Here is a 24,549-nt window from a genome sequence, read left to right as displayed (position 1 = left end):
CCACATTCTCACGACAGGAGAAGGGACCAGCGGCTAATGCCATACAAACCCATAGAAGCTAGGTGCGTCAGGGTGGGCGCCCTGTGGAACCCAATGTACCTTGCAGAAAGAGAGTTAACAATGGTAAGTCTACCATAACTCTTCTTTTCTGCAGCAGGTTACATTGGTTTCCACAGGGAAACATCGGGGATGTCCTAAAGCAGTTCCTCAAGGGAGGGGACGCGCCTTAGTGTGTATGAGAACCTGGTGTCCAAAAGAAGCATCCTGGGAGGTGGAAGTATGAAAGGCATAGAACCTAATAAACGTGTTCACAGAGAACCACTTAGCCGCCTTGCACAATTGTTCTGTGGACGCACCACGGCGGGCCAGCCAAGAAGGTCCAACAAGCCGAGTAGAATGGGCATGAATAGCAGCAGGAGCTGGGAGACCAGCCTGCGCATAAGCTTGTGCAATCACCATTCTAAACCATCTTGCCAAGATTTGCTTATTCGCAGGCCAGCCACGTTTGTGTAAACCAAACCAAACAAAAAGGGAATCCGACCTCCTGATAGGGGCAGTCCTCTCCACATATATACGGAGAGTCCATACCCCACCCAAAGATCGCTCTTTGGAGGACAAATCAGAAGAGATAAAGGCCAGAACCACAATCTCTTGGTTAAGGTAAAAAGATGACACCACCTTAGGTAAATAACCCGGGCGAGTTCTAAGAACTGCCCGGTCATGATGAAATATTAGAGAGGGTGGACGACAGGACAATGCACCTAAGTCCAACACCCGTTTAGCAGAGGCAATAGCCAGTAAAAACAAGACCTTGGCAGTGAGTATCTGTTTTTAAAAAGTACTTGCATCGCCGAGTATATCGACACTCTGGGGCGACAAAGGAAGCATCTTATCCTGTCTTGAAGTCTCAGGACTTTTTCTGGAGACAGAAACAGTTGTTGACTGTGTGTCCAGGAGTGCCTCCAGGTGCACCATGTTCTGAGCTAGGACCAACGAGGATTTCTTCCAATTGATGAGCCACCCGTGGGCTTGTAGGAAGCTTACCTTCAGTTGTAGATTACAGAGGAGGACATTGTGGGAGTCTGCCAGAATCAGCAAGTCGTCCAGATACGGCAGGATCCTGACTCCCTAGAGACAGAGATGTGCCGTCATTACGGCCATGACTTTGGTGATGATCAGAGGAACCGTAGCCAGTCCAAATAGCAGAGCCTGGAACGGATAGTGGAGGGTGCCAATAGCAAACCGCAGATACTGCTGATGCGACATGGATATAGGTATATGCAGGTAGGCATCATGTATATTCAGGGATACCATATAGTCTCCGGGTTCCATAGCCAGTATAATTGAGTGCAGTGTTTCCATACAGAACTTGGACACTCTCACAAACTTGTTGAGTATAGGCCGGAAAGACCCATTGGGTTTCAGAACTAGAAACAGGGTCGAGTAGTAACCTCTGCCTCACTGGGCCAGAGGAACCGGCACTACCACTTCTGTATTCAGGAGAGAACTCACAACCTTTTGCAAAGCTTGCGCCTTTAACGGATCCGAAGGGATAACCGTGGCGCAAAACTGGCGAGGGGGACGTCTCTTGAAGGAGACTGCGTACCTGTGAGAGACAACTTCTCGCACGCATGCGTCTGAAGTAGTCATTAACCAGACCTGGGTGAACTGCAGAAGTTGGCCTACCACCCTGGGGAAGGCATGCCCCGTCATGCAGCAGGCTTGTCTTGTTTAAAAGCAGGCTGACGGGTCTCCCAGAACTGCTTTGCTTTGGGCTTAGTGGTTTTGGAAGCACGAGATTGTCTCGGGTATGCCTGACCTATTGCTTTGTCTTGAGGCCGAAAGGAATGAAAAGTGGTACCTTTAGCCTTCTGTGCAGAAGGATTAGTATTTGGGAGAAAGGCAGTCTTTGCAGCCGCCAATTCAGACACTTCCCCAAACAAAATGTCTCCCTTAAAGGGGAGTACCTCCAAGGTCTTTTTGGAGTCTGGGTCCACCTTCCATGACCTCAACCACAGAATATGGCAAGCCAAGACAGACGTAGTCGACGCCTTGGCGGCCAACACACCTGCCTCAGAGGACGCCTCCTGAATGTAATAGGCAGCGGTGGTAATGTGAGACAGGTATTGTCTGGCATTGTCAGATATATCCTCGGGCAGCTCTTCCTCTAATGCCTGAACTCCAATTCCTTTTACAGCCCAAGAGGCCGCAATAGTGGGTCTATGTACAGCACGTGTAAGGGAGTAAATAGATTTCAGGCATCCCTCCACACGCTTATCTGTCAGTTCCTTCAGTTAAGTGACATTGGTGACAGGCAGAGTGGACAACACCACTATGCGGGTGACATGAGAATCCACCAGCGGTGAATTTTACCTCTTGTTACATAACTCTGCAGGGAGAGGATAGCGAGCCAAGGCCCATTTAGACAGAGGGAATTTCTTCCCTGGATTAGAGCAGGGCTCCTGCCTGATGTCCACCAAATGGTCAGAATGGGGTAATAGATTTTTAACCAACTTTTGCCATTTAAACATATCAGTTTTCTGAGCCACAGTAGTGGAATCCTCATCAGTGATTTGTAGGATTTGCTTAATAGCAACCACAAGGGCAGGGACATCAATTTGCAATAGAGAATCCTTGTCAGAAACACCTTATTCAGTGTCTGACAGGACAGTATGCTCCTCCTCCTCTTCAGATGAAACATCTGAGAGATCCCTGGATTGTGAGGAGGAAGCAGCACACTTAGATGACCCAGAGACACTCGAGTGACCTGGACTAGATTTTTGTCTGACCAAGGAATTATTTAATTGCTGCAACTGGTTAGGCAAATGTTCCGCCCAAGGTGGATTAACCATAGGGACAATTTGTGGCTGTAATGGCACAGGTGGTCCCATAGGGGGCGTAAGGCGTTCCACCAGAGTACCCGGTAGGTTTGTGAACGCAACCCAGGGTGGCTCCTGATTGGTTACAGGAGCTGCAGGACTGACTGGGAGATGTATGATACATAGTACACAGACCATCATACACAACTTTCCCCTCTGGTAAATCTTTGGCGCATGCTCTGCATGATGCAGGGGCGTCAACAGACTTACTATCCTTCTTGATTGACATTGTACTCAAATGCAACAAAAGGGCAAATTAGTACGATAAAGCAAGACAGAGCAAAATACCTGCAAATAAATCCGTTAGTATGTGTCTGTAGACACAGTACACAACACCAGCGAATAAATCCGGTATTATGTGACTGAGTACAAAGTAGAATACACGTAATAAGTAAATACTGTGACGCACTATATCTATGACCCTGACGAACCTAGTCCCCTAGGGTACAGAATATAGTGATAGATATATCTGGGAAACACTGAAAGTGTAACCACACAGCAGATACAGGCACACACAGTTACAGGCAATGCAGATAATTATTATGACAATAAAACTGCACTGGACTAGTATATGTACAGATAAATAAATAACACAGCACAGTCCTAGACCGGAGATATACAGATGTATCCTCATACACCGTTGCTCATAGCGCGCTATTTAGGGTCCTGAATCGCGAGTTGTAATAACGTTATGGCGTGCGTTGTGTCCCACGCCATGTAATACACATTTTCACTGCTAGGTGGCGAATGCTCCATGTTAAGCATTTTGTCCGTTGTCTGTGTACAAACCATATTTATATTAGAAGGGATTAGGTACTTGGTTTGTCTTTTTTGGAGGCACAAGTATTATTTATATATTTTTAAAAAGATTATTATTATTTTTTTTAAATGGAATGGGAAAAGCCCGAAAAAAATGGCGTGGGGTCCCCCCTCCAAAGCATAACCAGCCTCGGGCTCTTCGAGCCGGTCCTGGTTCTAAAAATCCGGGGGGAAAACGGACAGGGGATCCCCCGTATTTTTAAAACCAGCACCGGGCTCTGCGCCTGGTGCAAAAAATACGGGGGACAAAAAGAGTAGGGGTCCCCCATATTTTTTACACCAGCATCGGGCTCCACTAGCTGGACAGATAATGCCACAGCCGGGGGTCACTTTTATACAGTGTCCTGCGGCCGTGGCATTAAATATCCAACTAGTCACCCCTGGCCGGGGTACCCTGGGGGAGTGGGGACCCCTTCAATCAAGGGGTCCCCCCCCCCAGCCACCCAAGGGCCAGGGGTGAAGCCCGAGGCTGTCCCCCCCATCCAAGGGCTGTGGATGGGAGGCTGATAGCCTTGAGAAAAATGACAGAATATTGTTTTTTCCAGTAGTACTACAAGTCCCAGCAAGCCTCCCCCGCAAGCTGGTACTTGGAGAACCACAAGTACCAGCATGTGGGAGAAAAACGGGCCCGCTGGTACCTGTAGTTCTACTGGAAAAAAAACACCCAAATAAAAACAGGAGACACACACCGTGACAGTAAAACTTTATTTCACACCTGCCGACACATACATACTTACCTATGTTGACCCGCCGACTGCCACGTCTCCCTCGTCACTGTAGAATCCGGGGTACCTGTGAATAAAATTATACTCACCTGATCCAGGGTCCAGAGTATAATCCACGGACTTGTAAAAACAAACAAACAAACAAACCGCAATTACCCGTGCCAGCGGACTGAAAGGGGTCCCATGTTTACACATGGGACCCCTTTCCTCGAATGCAAAGACACCCCCATGACTGCTGTCACAGAAGTGTCTCTTCAGCCAATCAGCGAGCGCAACGTCCTTGCACTCTGCTAATTGGCTGTATGCGCCTCTGAAGTGACAGAAGCGCATCGCACAACTCCCTCCATTAGTTTCAATGGTGGGAACTTTCCGGTCAGCGGTGGGGTTACCCGCGGTCAGCCGCTGACCGCGGGTGACCTCACCGCTGCCCGGAAAGTTCCCACCATTGAAAGTAATGGAGAGGCTTTGCGATGCGCTGTCTGACCTCAGACGCGAGACAGCCAATCAGGTGAGCGCCACGAAGTAGCGCTTCCTGATTGGCTGAAGGGACCTCAGTGACAGGAGTCACGTGGGGTCCCGGCATTCGGAGAAAGGGGTCCCATGTGTCAACATGGGACCCCTTTCAGTCCGCTGGTACGGGTTTGTCGTTTTATTTTTTTGCCAAGTACGTGGATTATCTCCCGGACCCTGGATCAGGTGAGCATAATTTTTTTTCACAGGTACCCCGGATCGTCGGAGACGAGACGTGCCGGTCGGCGGGTCAACATAGGTAAGTATGTATGTGTGTCGACATGTGTGAAATAAAGTTTTACTGTCACGGTGTGTGTCTCCTGTTTTTATTTGGATTTTTTTTTTCCAGTAGAACTACAGGTACCAGCGGGCCCGTTTTTCTCCCGCATGCTGGTACTTGTGGTTCTCCAAGTACCAGCTTGCGGGGGAGGCTTGCTGGGACTTGTAGTATTACTGGAAAAAACAATATTCTGTCATTTTTCTCAAGGCTATCAGCCTCCCATCCGCAGCCCTTGGATGGGGGGGGACGACAGCCTCGGGCTTCACCCCTGGCCCTTGGGTGGCTGGGGGGGGGGAGACCCCTTGATTGAAGGGGTCCCCACTCCCCCAGGGTACCCCGGCCAGGGGTGACTAGTTGGATATTTAATGCCACGGCCGCAGGGCACTGTATAAAAGTGACCCCCGGCTGTGGCATTATCTGTCCAGCTAGTGGAGCCCGATGCTGGTGTAAAAATAAGAATTTACTTACCGATAATTCTATTTCTCATAGTCCGTAGTGGATGCTGGGGACACCGTAAGGACCATGGGGAATAGCGGCTCCGCAGGAGACTGGGCACATCTAAAGAAAGCTTTAGGACTATCTGGTGTGCACTGGCTCCTCCCCCTATGACCCTCCTCCAAGCCTCAGTTAGGATACTGTGCCCGGACGAGCGTACACAATAAGGAAGGATTTTGAATCCCGGGTAAGACTCATACCAGCCACACCAATCACACCGTATAACCTGTGATCTGAACCCAGTTAACAGCATGATAACAGAGGAGCCTCTGAAAGATGGCTCACAACAATAATAACCCGATTTTTGTAACAATAACTATGTACAAGTATTGCAGACAATCCGCACTTGGGATGGGCGCCCAGCATCCACTACGGACTATGAGAAATAGAATTATCGGTAAGTAAATTCTTATTTTCTCTAACGTCCTAAGTGGATGCTGGGGACTCCGTAAGGACCATGGGGATTATACCAAAGCTCCCAAACGGGCGGGAGAGTGCGGATGACTCTGCAGCACCAAATGAGAGAACTCCAGGTCCTCCTCAGCCAGGATATCAATTTTGTAGAATTTTACAAACGTATTTGCTCCTGACCAAGTAGCTGCTCGGCAAAGTTGTAAAGCCGAGACCCCTCGGGCAGCCGCCCAAGATGAGCCCACCTTCCTTGTGGAGTGGGCATTTACAGATTTTTGGCTGTGGCAGGCCTGCCACAGAATGTGCAAGCTGAATTGTACTACAAATCCAACGAGCAATAGTCTGCTTAGAAGCAGGAGCACCCAGCTTGTTGGGTGCATACAGGATAAACAGCGAGTCAGATTTCCTGACTCCAGCCGTCCTGGAAACATATATTTTCAGGGCACTGACAACGTCTAGCAACTTGGAGGCCTCCAAGTCCCTAGTAGCCGCAGGCACCACCAATAGGTTGGTTCAGGTGAGACGCTGAAACCACCTTGGGGAGAAACTGAGGACGAGTCCTCAATTCCGCCCTGTCCGAATGGAAAATCAGATAAGGGCTTTTTCAGGATAAAGCCGCCAATTCTGACACGCGCCTGGCCCAGGCCAGGGCCAACAGCATGACCACTTTCCATGTGAGATATTTTAACTCCACAGATTTAAGTGGTTCAAACCAATGTGACTTTTGGAACCCAAAACTACATTGAGATCCCAAAGTGCCACTGGAGGCACAAAAGGAGGCTGTATATGCAGTACCCCTTTTACAACGTCTGAACTTCAGGGACTGAAGCTAGTTCTTTTAGGAAGAAAATTGACAGGGCCGAAATTTGAACCTTAATGGACCCCAATTTCAGGCCCATAGACACTCCTGTTTGCAGGAAATGTAGGAATCGACCCAGTTGAATTTCCTCCGTCGGGCCTTACTGGCCTCGCACCACGCAACATATTTACGCCAATTGCGGTGATAATGTTTTTGCGGTTACATCCTTCCTGGCTTTGATCAGGATAGGGATGACTTCATCCGGAATGCCTTTTTTCCTTCAGGATCCGGCGTTCAACCGCCATGCCGTCAAACGCAGCCGCGGTAAGTCTTGGAACAGACAGGGTCCTTGCTGGAGCAGGTCCCTTCTTAGAGGTAGAGGCCACGGATCCTCCGTGAGCATCTCTTGAAGTTCCGGTTACCAAGTCCTTCTTGGCCAATCCGGAACCACGAATATAGTGCTTACTCCTCTCCATCTTATCAATCTCAGTACCTTGGGTATGAGAGGCAGAGGAGGGAACACATACCCTGACTGGTACACCCACGGTGTTACCAGAGCGTCTACAGCTTATTGCCTGAGGGTCCCTGGACCTGGCGCAATACCTGTCGAGTTTTTAATCATGTGGAAGACTTCTGGGTGAAGTCCCCACTCTCCCGGGTGGAGGTCGTGCTGAGGAAGTCTGCTTCCCAGTTGTCCACTCCCGGAATGAATACTGCTGACAGTGCTATCACATGATTTTCCGCCCAGCGAAGAATCCTTGCAGCTTCTGCCATTGCCCTCCTGCTTCTTGTGCCACCCTGTCTGTTTACGTGGGTGACTGCCGTGATGTTGTCCGACTGGATCAACACCGTCTGACCTTGAAGCAGAGGTCTTGCTAGGCTCAGAGCATTGTAGATGGCTCTTAGCTCCAGGATATTTATGTGAAGTGATGTCTCCAGGCTTGACCACAAGCCCTGGAAATTTCTTCCCTGTGTGACTGCTCCCCAGCCTCTCAGGCTGGCATCCGTGGTCACCAGGACCCAGTCCTGAATGCCGAATCTGCGGCCCTCTAGAAGATGAGCACTCTGCAACCACCACAGGAGGGACACCCTTGTCCTTGGTGACAGGGTTATCCGCTGATGCATCTGAAGATGCGATCCGGACCATTTGTCCAGCAGGTCCCACTGGAAAGTTCTTGCGTGGAATCTGCCGAATGGGATTGCTTCGTAGGAAGCCACCATTTTACCCAGAACCCTTGTGCATTGATGCACTGAGACTTGGCTCGGTTTTAGGAGGTTCCTGACTAGCTCGGATAACTCCCTGGCTTTCTCCTCCGGGAGAAACACCTTTTTCTGGACTGTGTCCAGGATCATCCCTAGGAACAGAAGACACGTCGTCGGAACCAGGTGCGATTTTGGAATATTGAGAATCCAATCGTGCTGCCGCAACACTACCTGAGATAGTGCTACACCGACCTCCAACTGTTCCCTGGATCTTACCCTTATCAGGGAATTGTCCAAGGAAGGGATAACTAAAATTCACTTCCTTCGAAGGAATATCATCATTTCGGCCATTACCTTGGTAAAGACCCGGGGTGCCGTGTACCATCCATACGGCAGCGTCTGAACTGATAGTGACAGTTCTGTACCATAAACCTGAGGTACCCTTGGTGAGAAGGGTAAATTTTGACATGAAGGTAAGCATCCTTGATGTCCCGAGACATCATGTAGTCCCCTTCTTCCAGGTTCGCAATCACTGCTCTGAGTGACTCAATCTTGAATTTGAACCTCTGTACGTAAGTTTTAGATTTAGAATCGGTCTCACCGAGCCGTACGGCTTCGGTACCACAACAGTGTGGAATAATACCCCGTTCCCTGTTGCAGGAGGGGTATCTTGATTATCACCTGCTGGGAATACAGCTTGTGAATGGCTTCCAAAACTGTCTCCCTGTCAGAAGGAGACATCGGTAAAGCCGACTTTAGGAAACGGCGAGGGGGAGACGTCTCGAATTCTAATTTGTACCCCTGAGATATCACCTGAAGGATCCAGGGGTCTACTTGCGAGTGAGCCCACTGCGCGCTGAAATTCATTGAGACGGGCCCCCCACCGTGCCTGATTCTGCTTGTAAAGCCCCAGCGTATACTGAGGGCTTGGCAGAGGCGGGAGAGGGTTTCTGTTCCTGGGAACTGGCTGATTTCTGCAGCCTTTTTCCTCTCCCTCTGTCACGGGGCAGAAATGAGGAACCTTTTGCCCGCTTGTCCACGAAAAGACTGCGCCTGATAATACGGCGTCTTCTCATGTTGAGAGGCGACCTGGGGTACAAACGTGGAATTCCCAGCTGTTGCCGTGGCCACGAGGTCTGAAAGACCGACCCCAAATAACTCCTCCCTTAATAAAGCAATACTTCCAAATGCCGTTTGGAATACGCATCACCTGACCACTGACGTGTCCATAACCCTCTACTGGTAGAAATGGACAACGCGCTTAGACTTGATGCCAGTCGTCAAATATTCCGCTGTGCATCACGCATATATAAAAATGCATCTTTTAAATGCTCTATAGGCAAAAATATACTGTCCCTATCTAGGGTATCAATATTTTCAGTCAGAGAATCCGACCACGCCAACCCAGCACTGCACATCCAGGCTGAGGCGATTGCTGGTCGCAGTATAACACCAGTATGTGTGTAAATACCTTTCAGGATACCCTCCTGCTTTCTATCAGCAGGATCCTTAAGGGCGGCCATCTCAGGCGAAGGTAGAGCCCTTACAAGCGTGTGAGCGCTTTATCCCCCCTAGGGGGTGTTTCCCAACGCACCCTAACCTCTGGCGGGAAAGGATATAATGCCAATAACATTTTAGAAATTATCCGTTGTTATCGGGGGAAACCCACGCATCATCACACACCTCATTTAATTTCTCAGATTCAGGAAAACTACAGGTAGTTTTTCCTCACCGAACATAATACCCCTTTTTTGGTGGTACTCGTATTATCAGAAATGTGTAAAACATTTTTCATTGCCTCAATCATGTAACGTGTGGCCCTACTGGAAGTCACATTCGTCTCTTCACCGTCGACACTGGAGTCAGTATCCGTGTCGGCGTCTATATCTGCCATCTGAGGTAACGGGCGCTTTAGAGCCCCTGACGGCCTATGAGACGTCTGGACAGGCACAAGCTGAGTAGCCGGCTGTCTCATGTCAACCACTGTCTTTTATACAGAGCTGACACTGTCACGTAATTCCTTCCAACAGTTCATCCACTCAGGTGTCGACCCCCTAGGGGGTGACATCACTATTACAGGCAATCTGCTCCGTCTCCACATCATTTTTCTCCTCATACATGTCGACACAAAAGTACCGACATACAGCACACACACAGGGAATGCTCTGATAGAGGACAGGACCCCACTAGCCCTTTGGGGAGACAGAGGGAGAGTTTGCCAGCACACACCAGAGCGCTATATATATACAGGGATAACCTTATATAAGTGTTTTTCCCCTTATAGCTGCTGTATAGTTACTACTGCGCCTAATTAGTGCCCCCCTCTCTTTTTTTAACCCTTTCTGTAGTGTAGTGACTGCAGGGGAGAGACAGGGAGCTTCCCTCCAACGGAGCTGTGAGGGAAAATGGCGCCAGTGTGCTGAGGAGATAGGCTCCGCTCCTTTTTCGCGGACTTTTCTCAAGCTTTTTTATGGATTCTGGCAGGGGTTAAATGCATCCATATAGCCCAGGAGCTATATGTGATGCATTTTTTTTGCCATCCAAGGTGTTTTTATTGCGTCTCAGGGCGCCCCCCCCCAGCGCCCTGCACCCTCAGTGACCGAAGTGTGAAGTGTGCGGAGAGCAATGGCGCACAGCTGCAGTGCTGTGCGCTACCTTGTTGAAGACAGGACGTCTTCTGCCGCCGATTTTCCGGACCTCTTCTGCCTTCTGGCTCTGTAAGGGGGCCGGCGGCGCGGCTCTGGGACCCATCCAAGCTGGGCCTGTGATCGTCCCTCTGGAGCTAATGTCCAGTAGCCTAAGAAGCCCAATCCACTCTGCACGCAGGTGAGTTCGCTTCTTCTCCCCTTAGTCCCTCGATGCAGTGAGCCTGTTGCCAGCAGGTCTCACTGAAAATAAAAAACCTAATCCAAAACTTTCACTAAGCAGCTCAGGAGAGCCCCTAGTGTGCACCCTTCTCGTTCGGGCACAGAGATCTAACTGAGGCTTGGAGGAGGGTCATAGGGGGAGGAGCAAGTGCACACCAGATAGTCCTAAAGCTTTCTTTAGATGTGCCCAGTCTCCTGTGGAGCCGCTATTCCCAATGGTCCTTACGGAGTCCCCAGCATCCACTTAGGACGTTAGAGAAAAATACGGGGGACCCCTACTCTTTTTGTCCCCCGTATTTTTTGCACCAGCACCAGGCGCAGAGCCCGGTGCTGGTTTTAAAAATACGGGGGATCCCCTGTTCGTTTTTTCCCCGGATTTTTAGAACCAGGACTGGCTCGAAGAGCCCGAGGCTGGTTATGCTTTGGAGGGGGGACCCCACGCATTTTTTTTTCTGACTTTTCTCAAAAAAATAAATAATTCTGGTCCCGCTAGGATTCGAACCCGTCAGCCAATCAGCAGGTAGCGCTACAAAGGGTCCGTTGGCTATTTGAGGCATTCGCCATAGAGTTTAGGAAAAACGACATCTGGTGGACAGAAAGTAGAATGCATGTTACAATTATAACGTGACGTCACATTTACAACGCATCTTATAACGGGAGTTATAGCGCAAGGAGCTGGCGCGAGTTGCATGGCGCCCGCTATGCGGTACGCAGCAACGTTATAGCAGGACATATCTGTATATATCAGAATACTCGTACAATATATCCTGTAATAGGTACAACTTTTCTCAACTAGCGCTGTCTGTACAAAGACATGAAGAATACTCAAGTGTTTGTAAAGTTGCAGCGCTGTATACAGGTGGCTTTACAAGGGAGACCTTGCCCTGCAGTCCCAGAGACTAGCCGCAACGATGCTTATAAGATGGCGACCAGCGTCTCAGTCAGGGAGAGTGTGAGGCAGCTCCAGGGCGAGAAAATCTGCAGTAGATGTCGCCGGGAAGAGGCTACAGGTCAAGCGCCAGCTCCCCTATGCTGGACTTATTATATAGCGCTTATATAGCAACCCTTATTAAATGGGGCGTTACTACAGTCGACCTGTGCTCTATTGCCCTGGTGGTCTAGTGGGGTCCCTGCTCGGTTATAGAAGAGGCCCCAATGCATCCTGGGACAGCCTAAAGCTTTAGCCTGTTGGTGCCTCTGGATCAAGATCCACTCTGTTTCCCTGTGGAAACCAATGTAACCTGCTGCAGAAAGAGAATTTAAAGTTTTCCCATTTATATTTACAGAAATTACCGCAACAATTTTGTATAAAAGCATATGGCTACACATTTGTACGAATTTGACATCTATGTGTATTGCATGTCCCACAACTGTTACAATATCTGGCAGTGCAAAACAAGAGCATTCAGAGTAAAAAAGGAAGTGTGCTTAAAACAGTTTAAGGGGTATATGCAATTAGCGGCGAATCGCGGCAAATGATCGGCGTTTTTTAATTCGACACAATTCGACAGGTGAATTCCGGCAGGTGGCTTCCGGAATTCACCATATTCAATGAAAAACGGATTCGACAGTCCCGCGGGCGAAAAACGGCCGATTTGCCGGATTTTGCCGCGATTTAAAAAAACGGGGAAAAACCAAAAATAAATGGCGTGGGGTCCCCCCTCCAAAGCATAACCAGCCTCGGGCTCTTCGAGCTGGTCCTGGTTCTAAAATTGCGGGGACAAAATTGACATGGGATCCCCCGTATTTTTAAAACCAGCACCGGGCTCTGCGCCTGATGCTGGTGCAAAAAATACGGGGGACAAAAAGAGTAGGGGTCCCCCGTATTTTATACACCAGCATCGGGCTCCACTAGCTGGACAGATAATGCCACAGCCGGGGGTCACTTTTATACAGTGCCTTGCGGCCGTGGCATTAAATATCCAACTAGTCACCCCTGGCCGGGGTACCCTGGGGGAGTGGGGACCCCTTCAATCAAGGGGTGTCCCCCCCAGCCACCCAAGGGCCAGGAGGGGTGAAGCCCGAGGCTGTCCCCCCCCATCCAAGGGCTGCGGATGGGAGGCTGATAGCCTTGAGGAAAATGACAGAATATTGTTTTTTTCAGTAGTACTACAAGTCCCAGCAAGCCTCCCCCGCAAGCTGGTACTTGGAGAACCACAAGTACCAGCATGCGGGAGAAAAACGGGCCCGCTGGTACCTGTAGTACTACTGGAAAAAAAATACCCAAATAAAAACAGGAGACACACACCGTGACAAGTACAACTTTATTACACACTGCCGACACACACATACTTACCTATGTTGACACGCCGACTGCCACGGTCTCCGACGATCCGAGGGTACCTGTGAAAAAAATTATACTCACCTGATCCAGTGTCCAGAGATAAATCCACGTCCAGAGATAAAATCCTCGTACTTGGCAAAATAAAAACACGCACACCCGTACCAACGGACTGAAAGGGGTCCCATGTTGACACATGGGACCCCTTTCCACGAATGCCGGGACCCCACGTGACTCCTGTCACTGAGGTCCCTTCAGCCAATCAGGAAGCGCTACTTCGTGGCGCTCACCTGATTGGCTGTCTCGCGTCTGAGGTCAGACAGCGCATCGCAAAGCCTCTCCATTACTTTCAATGGTGGGAACTTTGCCGTCAGCGGTGGGGTTACCCGCGGTCAGCCGCTGACCGCAGGTGACCCCACCACTAGCCGCAAAGTTCCCACCATTGAATATAATGGAGGGAGCTGTGCGATGCGCTGACAGCTCAGACACGCACAGAGCCAATCAGCAGAGTGCAAGGACGTTGCGCTCGCTGATTGGCTTACGAGACCTTTCAGTGACAGCAGTCACGGGGGGGTCTCTCTGCATTCGGGGAAAGGGGTCTCATGTGTCAACATGGGACCCCTTTCAGTACGCTGGTCGGGTGTTCGTTTTCTTTTTTTGACAAGTACGTGGATTTATCTCTGGACCATGGTTCAGGTGAGTATAATTATCTTTTATTTTCAGGTACCCGTGGATTCTACTTGGAGAAGAGGACCGACTGCATCGTGTCAACATAGGTAAGTATGTGTGTGTCGGCAGTGTGTAATAAAGTTGTACTTGTCACGGTGTGTGTCTCCTGTTTTTATTTGGGTATTTTTTTTCCAGTAGTACTACAGGTACCAGCGGGCCCGTTTTTCTCCCGCATGCTGGTACTTGTGGTTCTCCAAGTACCAGCTTGCGGGGAGGCTTGCTGGGACTTGTAGTACTACTGGAAAAAACAATATTCTGTCATTCTCCTCAAGGCTATCAGCCTCCCATCCGCAGCCCTTGGATGGGGGGGGGGGGGGGGGGGGGACAGCCTCGGGCTTCACCCCTGGCCCTTGGGTGGCTGGGGGGGGGGGGGGACCCCTTGATTGAAGGGGTCCCCACTCCCCCAGGGTACCCCGGCCAGGGGTGACTAGTTGGATATTTAATGCCACGGCCGCAGGGCACTGTATAAAAGTGACCCCCGGCTGTGGCATTATCTGTCCAGCTAGTGGAGCCCGATGCTGGTGTATAAAATACGGGGGACCCCTACTCTTTTTGTCCCCCGTATTTTTTGCACCAGCATCAGGCGCAGAGCCCGGTGCTGGTTTTAAAAATACGGGGGATCCCATGTCAATTTTCCCCCCTCATTTTTAGAACCAGGACCAGCTCGATGAGCCCGAGGCTGGTTATGCTTTGGAGGGGGGACCCCACGCCATTTCTTTCCGGGATTTTAACATTCCATTTAAAAATAAAAATATATATTATTTTAAAAAATATATAAATAATACTTGTGCCTCCAAAATAGACAAACCAAGTACCTAATCCCTTCTAATATAAATAGATATGCTATTATCAATAAAAAAAACACAAAAAAAAACATGTTTTAAATTTTTTTTATTAGTTTCACCCACCAAAGTGTGGCGGATTGAAAATGTCGAATTTACTGTCTAAAAGCACTGTTGTCGAATTTCCAAACTTCAATTGAATACACTCTGGTCGAATTGCAGCACTTGTATCATTGCAGAAAAGTCGAATTTGACAAAAGTCGAATTTCAAAAAGTCGAATTTTGAAAGTCCGTTTTTTGGACGGAAAGCACTGAATTGCATTGACGATTTTTTTTTTTTGGCGAAAAATTCCCGAAATTCGACAATTTCGGGAATTCGACCGCAATTGCATATACCCCTAAGTGTGACCACTCAATATATTATAGAGAATCCTTGCACGGAAAACCGAAAACCTGATCAGAGACCACATCATCTGCTTCACATTCTTCATTTAGGAAGTTCATGTGAAATATGCATGTGCAATTTCTGCATGCAACCAGACGCAAAGATCCTAACCACTGAAAAATGATATCAGAAAAAAACACCACCATAAATGAAAAATATATTTTTAAGGAAATACTCAACATGAAGTTCAATTTAATTTGAATTTGATGTAAACCATCTGTTTGTTATCAATTTGTAAAGCTGCTCAGCCAGCCAGAGAATGTACACAGTTATAAAATACACATGTAGACCATTAGCATTGCTAGCAATTCTAATACACTGTGCAAGGAGCACAGATAGAAATGCAGACATGGAAACTTTATCTGAACTGATGGAACGAATATATGCAAGTAAACTTTTGGCATCTGATTTTAAAGCTGCACTGTCTCCTAGTAAAATGTATTTCTAAGGAGCATGTGCTCAGGATGGGATTAATCTGTCACCCTAATGGAGGTTTGGGGTCTTACAAATTTTTTGTAGATTCGGCATATTGTCATTACCTGGTATTACTAACCACTCCAACTAGTGCTATTTGGCCACCAAACTCACATTAATTTCAAGTGTGAACTACATCTGCTCCCAATTGCAGAATGGTTACTGCCACCACCAGGCTCCTTTAGTGACACCCAAACCCACGTGCTTCCGATTAGTGTGTGTAGCTGCTGCAGCACCTTTGCGGAGGGCTGTCGTTGGGTCCTCCTGCCTGCTTACTCTAGGATAAGGGCTGAATACCTCCCAACATCAGAAAGATGTGGTTCAAGGCAGCAGCACACTGGGGGTGTGGCCATGCTTCTGGTGGGCATAGCTATTCTCTGGTAGGCATTCTTGGAAATTTAAACAAAAAAACAATCCACTGTCACATGCTGTGGAGGGACCTGCCTTGACAGCGTGCCTCAGTGCAACCCCTGCAACACCCCAGTGAATTGAAACAAACTTCCTGAGTGCAGCACATTCCTTGAAAATCAGGAATGCTCATCTAAAAGCAGGATGGTTAGGAGGTATGGGCCAACTTCAATAACTGGGGTCAACACATGCCAGTCATAGGATGCATTGTAGGGTTAGTTCTTATCTACAGGTTACAGTACTTCGCAAGGTACAGTATACATGTCTTTCAAGTTTTATAATGTAATGATTATATGCAATGACGGTCGCTCTTATCTACACTTGACATTTATCACATAGGGGGAGATTCAAATGTTTGAAAAGTCAGTTGGGAGTCTGGTTTTTCCTGTCTATTAGATAGGAAAAAACAGACTCCCAACTGACTTTTCAAACATTTGAATCTCCCCCATAGGGCGGGATTCAATTCTTTTCACCCCTTTCCACAACCATTCTGTTTCTGCCCTCAGGGACGTTGTATCATTATTTCAACTCGCTACCCCCGCAGGCACCCAACACTTTACACAGCTAAAACGGATTACTATGGGTGCAATATGCGCGATATTGGAGATCATTTTAGAAAGGAAATTGGGCGTGATATATCATTTGAATCTCACCCATAGAGTGTAAAAAAAATAAGTGAAAACCTTCCAATAAGTGAATACAGCACACATTGGGGGAGATTCAAATGTTTGAAAAATTGGTTGGGAGTCAGTTTTTTTTTCTATCTAATAGACAGGAAAAAATAGACTCCCAACTGACTTTTCAAACATTTGAATCTCCCCCATTGAATTATTACTAACAAAAATTTCATATGATGTCTGGAGTTTATCAATCTCATGTATATAGAGAAAAATAAAAAGAACAGACCGTAATATCTTATTTATTAGCAGTTATTTATATAGCGCACACATATTCCGCAGCGCTGTACAGATGGGCAGATATGGACAGATATTTCCCTGTGATATGCAAACACACCATGTGAAGTCAAGGGTGATGAATAGAATCAAATACTATATCTTTATCTCTACAAAGAAAGTCCAATAATAAAAGAAAAAGTCAGATATACCTTATTAATGGGGTATAGTTCCCCCTATGTAATCTGATCTTTTTTTGCACTGACTCACACTCAGGGTTATACTCAATTAGGCCATGAAAATTTTGCACCTAGCACGAAAAGTGCTGCTTTTCACATGAGAAAGTGGCTTTTGCCAGTATGAGCGTGCCCGTTTTTTGACCTATACAACTGCAAATGTGTGAAAAACAAGATTTGCGCAATAATTCTTGCCAGCAAAACCAGAGAAAAGTGTAGATGAAAATGGGGAAATCTGGCTGTACCCCCAAAAGCCATAATATAGGATAACAGTATAAAAGTGTATTAGTGGTCATAATAAAAGTATATGGGGTACTTAAATTGGGTCAAATAGCTGTTATATGCATTAAAAAAAAAAAAAAAAAAAAAAAATGGAGTGTTTTTTTGCAAAATAAGTGCTCATATTAAATTAGGGGCACATAAAAATATGTATTAACTATTTGGATCATTTTAAGACACTTGAAAAACTTCCCAAAAAAACCCTGATTACGCCCAACTGCAAGCCTAAAACACTTGTCCCACTCATAAAGCACTCCAATGCAGAGTACCTGTCCTGTACCTGGTAGCCCAATTTCCTGCAATTTGAATTTTTTCATCCACAAAATGACATGTCAATATTGGGCAATTAAAGATAATGAAAAACTTCTAAGTGCCTAATTAGTCATTAAGGGTGGGGGAGGGGACAGGTGGCTGAAGAATGGTTCTGAAGAAATTTCCATTAAAACTTGTGGAGAATTATCACTGGTAATTTTTCATGGGCAATTGAAAAGCGTTTTTTCTCGTGTCATGATAAAAGTCAGTTTTTATCGTGAAAATAGGATTTTGCAGGCAAATGAATATTCCCCCCAACAATTTTTATTGCAACACAAAAATCTCATGCCAAATATGTGTTACAGGAGTCTTGCTTCAGTTTCTAGCACAGCCTCAAAAATAGTCTTCAGAGGGATGGAAACTAGAAGAGGGCGGTAGCATTCTCCCTGTTGTGACAAGTGGAGCACAGCTGCACAGTTTTGTCCACAGCGAAGCAATCCGCCAGGAATATTACGTACACCCTTCTTCTCCATTTATGTCGATTAATTGACTTACTTGTTCTGTATTACAAAACTGGCAGTACCCTTTGTAAAAATGGCTACATTTATACATATGCGTCCTCATACACTGGGAATCTTTACACTGAATGTATGGTGCGAAAACCCGGTGCGACTGAGATGGTTTAGAGTAGCATGCCATATTTTTATATTTTGCATTTTAAACACATTCCCGACACCGCAAAAAGCTGCTCACAGTGTAACCAGAGACGCTAGGCTGCGACTTTAATGGTACAGGAATTGGTTTTACACACAGTGGGGGAGATTCATGTTTGAAAAGTCGGTTGGGAGTCTGTTTCTTCCTGTCTATTAGATAGGAAAAAAACAGACACCCAACCGACTTTTCAAACATTTGAATCTCCCCCATATAAAGACACAGATAAAGCACATTGGAACCTCTCGTGAGGAAAAGCTGTGGTGGCTCACATCAGAGCGCTTTTTACACAGATTGACACACAGATGTACAAATGTTGCACACCCCAGTGGTCAGTGTAGTCTAGCAATGCAGTTCTGTTGCTCAGAGTTGTTTTATATGCACATAATGGGGCCGATTCAATTGTTTCCTGCACCTCCTGCTGGACATCTATAGCAATGGGCGTCTATCGGAGCTATTCTATTGCTGCTCCGATCAGACACTCATTACCAGTTAAGGCACCTGACAGCTCTAAAGTAACCCATTTTTAGAGTAGATTAGCTCTAAATTAACCCTTCTGAAGCACTCAAATGTGCGTCCAAAGTCCGGGTTCGGGCGCGTTGGGCGTCCAAACGACGAACTTTTAAACACATTTTTTCTCGCTCCTCTGGAGGCTGCAAAATAAAAAGCGACGGCCACGTCTAATGGGCGTCTAATGAAGAAACAATTGAATAGAACCAATAGACGCCCATTCTAATCGGCCCCATGAGTGCAGAAGACGCTTGGTCAAGTTGCACGAACAACGGTGCATCAAAAAGGGGCATGACTGAAGCCACAGTAAAAAAAGGACACTTCTATAGCAGTCTGTGCCTGTGGGACTAGAGCCTGGGTCTTCAACAACTGTGGAACTACACATCCCAGCATGCCCTGCCTCAGTTTCAGCATGCCTTAATAGCAAAATTGTGGCAGGGCATGCTGGGATGTGTAGTTCCACAGTTGCTGGAGGGCCGCAAGTTGAAGACCCATGGACCAGAGGAAGGGCCACTTTAGTAAAATATCTAATCTAGGTGACAGTGCATCTTTCCATGGCTGACCGGTACTCCTTTTACACACCAATTGCAAAATAAAATATGACAAATACATAACCTGTAACGAAAACACGTTTTTAAAAATTTTGAAAAGCAAACTTACTGAATATTTGGTGTAATGCCCTCAAGAAGAACAATATTTACACCCCCAATATGAGCTGTGGCACATGTTTCAGTCATTTTCTGATGCAGGACATCTAAAATACATAGAATTTTTGTAAATTGGTTATTAAGTTGTATACAAAACCTTAAATTAAAAAACACATATCCAGTCTATATAGGTGTGCAATTTTGAAGTAACACACACATGATAGTCTAGTTTGTCCAACTAAAATAATATAAACTTATTTCTTAGCAAATATGTTACAGCTGATTTTGCATTTGTGCCCTGTTACACAAATCATTGCCATTGATGACTAGGCTGGCAGTGGGTCTTTCTTAACATTTTTGCAACATGTAAATGTGCTCTCCTAAATTCATTAATTTAACCATGGAATAAAGCAATTTCTGATCAACTCCCACTCAAAATGTTATCCTGTGCATTATTTCCACCTAAATATACATATCTACATGCATACCTATGTTGTACACAAATAGAAACTTGTGTATTATAATGAACAATGTACCTTCTTATAGCCCAATAAACAAGATATCACAAGTAAACTTGAAGTTATATACATTTTACTTCTCTTTCCATCCAGGTGGGGAACACTGGAAATATTGGGCTATAGAGTGTGATGCAGAAGCTTGGGCACTCTAAAATTAATTTCCAAAAGCTCAAGCTCCTTTACATCTATACCTAAGAAGCCTGTTGAGAAGCTCAGCCTGTTTTAAGTGCCCACAGGAGTTGGGCACTATTTTTTGGCAGCCCATCAAATTAATTACTATTAAAAAATTATAAGGGATACAAAAAGTTAATTAATTCATACCTGTCCAGCCATCTACCAGCTCCCATTGTTAGATCAAAGGTGAACCCAGTCACTGATACCTCAGGCAGTGACCGGAGGCATGGTGGCAAAGTAAGTGGCTCGGAGTTTGTAATCTATGTTCATTACAAAATCTTGGGACTGCACAGTAAGAGAGGGTACAGAGCCCCCCCTCGCCCCGTTAACAAGGGGGGGGGGGGGGGGGGGGGGGGAGTCGGATGGGCTTGAGCTCAAAAAGGCTGTCCTCAATGTTGGGACTTGGAGGTGGTGGCATCTCTTGAAAACCTTGCCCCTGGAAAGGATTCCCAGTTATACAAGCTCCCCATCTGCCCTCTCCTCTGCCATGAGGTTATAGCAAGTTTTATATGGTGCTGGGTATTTGCTGTTGGCCGTTTCTTTCTCTGGCCTGTGTTTAGTGGAGTCCCACATGCTCCAGGATTGTACAACTGCAGCTGTCCTCTTTTTTTCCTTCCCTCATTTCTTTCAATGTCTGGGAAGGAGGGTACACCTAGGGCCATGAAACCATGACAAAACTTTTTGCTGCTCCAGATGTTACTCCAATAAGCCTACTGTCAAATCTAGGGTGGATACCAATGCATGGCATGTTTGACAGAGGATCAGTGGCAGTGCTCACTTGTAGGTGAAACCAATGGTCCACTAAAAAGCAAACCCAGTGTGGGTTGACTTTGGACTCACAGTACAAGAAACAACCTTCTATTTCCCTGGAGCCTGTGATCAGGGCACTTTGTGTTACACCATGGCTACAGCCAAAAATCAGTTTGGTCGCAGGCCAGTGCAAAGTTTTATTTGGGTGCCCTCTTTCTTGGGAGTGGATGCTGAAATCAACTGCTACATATCAACCATGGAAACACCAATTTTCTATGGTCACTCAGACTATGATATTTCCTCCTAGGACAGCAAGGTGGGTAAAGGCTCTGATCCTGAGTTACCTTTTGCCCCAATGAGGAGCTAAATAGGAGCTAGGGAGTGGAGGATTTGGTAGACACTAAATGTTTAAGACAGAGGGGAATCAGAAATTTCTGTCAGCTTCTTTATCCTTTTCTTCACGACCTGAAGACCTATTGAGTGGTGTGTGGGCCAAACTTGATTAAGGTCTCGGGTCTTTTCTCCTCTCCAAGAACAAAGTAAATATTTGAATATTCGCTAATGACAGATGTTCCCATTGCTTGCTTACCCAAGACTTCCATTATTCCTTTTTCAGATGCTGCTACCTTGCAAGACAACACTGATACAAAACTGAAAGCAATGTTAAGACAGTTTACACAGTATTGGACCCCTTTTTGAGAACAATTCTAGCAATGGCTTGGCTCAATAAGATAGTGGAAAAGCGGAAGAAATGCCAGATTCATGGAACTTCCATCCACTATACTTTTAATGGCCATGACTTTACTACCATACAGATGAGTCTCAGAGAGGCATGCTATGTCAACTCTGTACTTTTGAAGTTGTTTCAGGACAAGTGAGCGTTTAATTTTATCATTTAAACCACGGACATTCCATCCCATCAGTCTAATCGTGTCTCTCCCCGTGGCGTCTGTATTAGATCCCATATCGTAGAGCGCTGTGAATGGGCACAAGGAGATAAGTTGTGGGAGACGGAAGGAGTATAGTGTGTGAGGTAGGGTACCCAGTGAATCGTATCATAATAAAACCATACTCCCTAACTTGAAAAACCCGATTAGGACTGAAAGGCCGAGGCCGAGCATACTCCAAATGTGACATCTGAAATACCATACATTTCCATAGCGTTAGAGCACCATGATCAGTTGCAGAAAGAAAAGAAAGGGAGGAAAGAGAAAAGAAAAGTAACAACAACAATAAAACATCCCATCCCGCACCCACCCTGTATGACCAATAAGCAACCTAGTGTCATACCTATACCCTAACAAAACTAAATTAAACTAGCTGGGTACAGAACAAACCAGCTGGGAGAACAGAACTGTGGGACTAGATCCCTAAGCTATCTACAGCAGGGAACTCCCGCACATAGAGCTTAGCAGGTGTAGTGGCCCGATGCTAAAAAAAGGAAAAACCCCAGAGAAGTAAGTGACATGCATCAGCCCATAGGGGTAGAGACAATAGAAACCATACGGTTTACGCTATAATAGTTACCCACGCCAACTACATATGACCAATATGAGTTCATTCAGGAGCTGGAGGTCTGTGTTCCAGCCAGGATTCCACATCTTTCGGGTTTGAGAAAAAGTGCGTGGCGTCGTTGTATATAACCCTCAGACGAGCCGGAAACAACATCGAGTATTGGATATTCCGATCCCGGAGTTTGCGTTTGACAAGAGAGAATTGGGCACGGGATTTCTGGACTTCAATGGCAAAGTCTGGGAAAATTGAGATCGTGTGGTTGTCGAACATCAGCGGGCCCTGGAGACGAGCCAGACGAAGTATAGTGTCTCTGTCTTTAAAGTGAAGAAGACGAGCAATGAACGTTCGAGCAGGAGCGCCTGGTGGAGGAGGACGAGACGGAAGACGATGTGCTCGTTCTACCGCAAATTGTGGGCTGAAGGCTTCACGTGTAAACATATTAATCAGCCAGTCTTCAAAGAATTTCTCCGGGGCTGTTCCCTCTGCCCTCTCAGGTAGCCCAACCAGGCGGACATTGTTCCGGCGGAGTCTGCCTTCTATATCGGATAGCTTAGCGTGAGCCGATGATAGTTGTGTAGAAAGATCGTCCATCTTAGTTTTAAGTGGATAGGTGGTGTCCTCCAGGTCCGAAATGCGGTGCTCAGTCTCACTCACTCTTTCACGAATCTTTTGGAGATCCTGACGGAGTAGAGAAACATCTATCTGGACACGTTCAATTTTATCAGAGACTCGTTGCTCTGAGGCAGCAATAGCCTGTATTATTTGCTGCGTCGAGTCGTTTAAGGCTGGGTCCTCGCCTTCAGAGCGCGGAGATTGAGGGTTACGAGCCGCGTTGGAAGTGGATTGGGAAGAGGAGGATTCCCTCGCATATTTTTGTAATTTCGCGGCTGCACCTGTCTTCCCCATTGTAATGTCCAGTATATTGCACAGGAGGCTTGTAGAGTAGGATTACAAGTGTGGAGGAATATGGAGATTGAGCCGTAGCAGCGCACTCCCAAGTGGCCCAGACACAGGATCAATGTGATGATCACAGCTTTCACGTGTAGCGGGTAGGGGGGTCAGGGAGGTCGGTGTTTTATATAGAGATGTCAGCACGTTGTATTTAGGCAGAGATATAGAGGCGTAAGCGTGTGCAAATTGGGGTGTAGTGCCCTGTATTACTCCCAGCATGCGCACCATCCAGGCAAGGAATTAGTGCAGGAATGGGCAGGTAGATATATGCATAGAAACGTGGATGTCGGAATGGTATATCCTATCTAGCTTCCAGAGGGGGAGTATTGTCCAGGTAGGAGAATATTGCAGGGAGCACTGCAGGGAAGGTGTACCTGCCGCGAGCCACAGGGGCTGATGATCTGCCGCTTAGCCTGTAGTGTTCTCCTGCGGTGGCTTGTGGAGTGCAGGCCGCGCCGTGTCTCCCCGCAGCGGTGAAGAAGGCCTCTCTCCAAGGTGCAGCACGTGGGACGCAGCCCGGAGTCAGCGTCGGCCCCGGAGAGCGCCGACCCGGAAGCGCCGCGGACTCCCCGCGTCAGGAGAGCGAATAGCGGAGGGGCAGCCGTAGGACGTCCAGGCACCGTGGCGGCAAACAGGAGGTTTGCGGCCGGGGAGCGGAGGGCAGAGTGTCAGGCAGGTGTCTCGCCCCACGCCGGCAAGATGGCCGCCGCAAGCAGCTCTGAGACAGCACCCGCAGTATTTTCCGTCGAACGGCTGTTATATTGGTCCGAGGGGACCGGCAGGTAGTTCCAGCGATGCACCAGCAGTTAGGGCTGAAGTAGAGTCACTTTTTATGTAGATAGCATCGGGCTAAAACGGATTAATGTAGGAGTTTGTGCGGGAGCTTAAAAGCTATGCTCCTACTCCATGCTGTGCCAAGCCACGCCCCCCCATCCACTATACTTGTTTCATCCTCTAGTCATCATCAGAGTTTACCGTCATGGGCTTTAATGGTATAACTGCTGAA

The 24,549-nt window shown here is 47.1% G+C and overlaps 1 protein-coding gene across 12 annotated transcripts in view; it reads right to left on the bottom strand.

Annotated features, from left to right (window-relative positions):
- BLTP1 (bridge-like lipid transfer protein family member 1) overlaps positions 1–24,549 on the bottom strand; it is a 705,550-nt gene that overhangs the window by 240,447 nt on the left and 440,554 nt on the right. For all 12 annotated transcript variants that reach the window (XM_063920260.1, XM_063920265.1, XM_063920266.1 and 9 more), the window contains one exon: positions 19,649–19,742. In XM_063920260.1, the coding sequence (XP_063776330.1) occupies positions 19,649–19,742 (94 nt within the window). The remainder of the gene's footprint in view (positions 1–19,648; positions 19,743–24,549) is intronic.

The sequence above is a fragment of the Pseudophryne corroboree genome, chromosome 1 (genome assembly GCF_028390025.1).
Source record: "Pseudophryne corroboree isolate aPseCor3 chromosome 1, aPseCor3.hap2, whole genome shotgun sequence".
Taxonomy (NCBI): Eukaryota; Metazoa; Chordata; class Amphibia; order Anura; family Myobatrachidae; genus Pseudophryne; species Pseudophryne corroboree.
The sequence above is the reverse complement of the archived record's forward strand: the minus strand, read 5'-3'. Positions and strand labels throughout refer to the sequence as shown.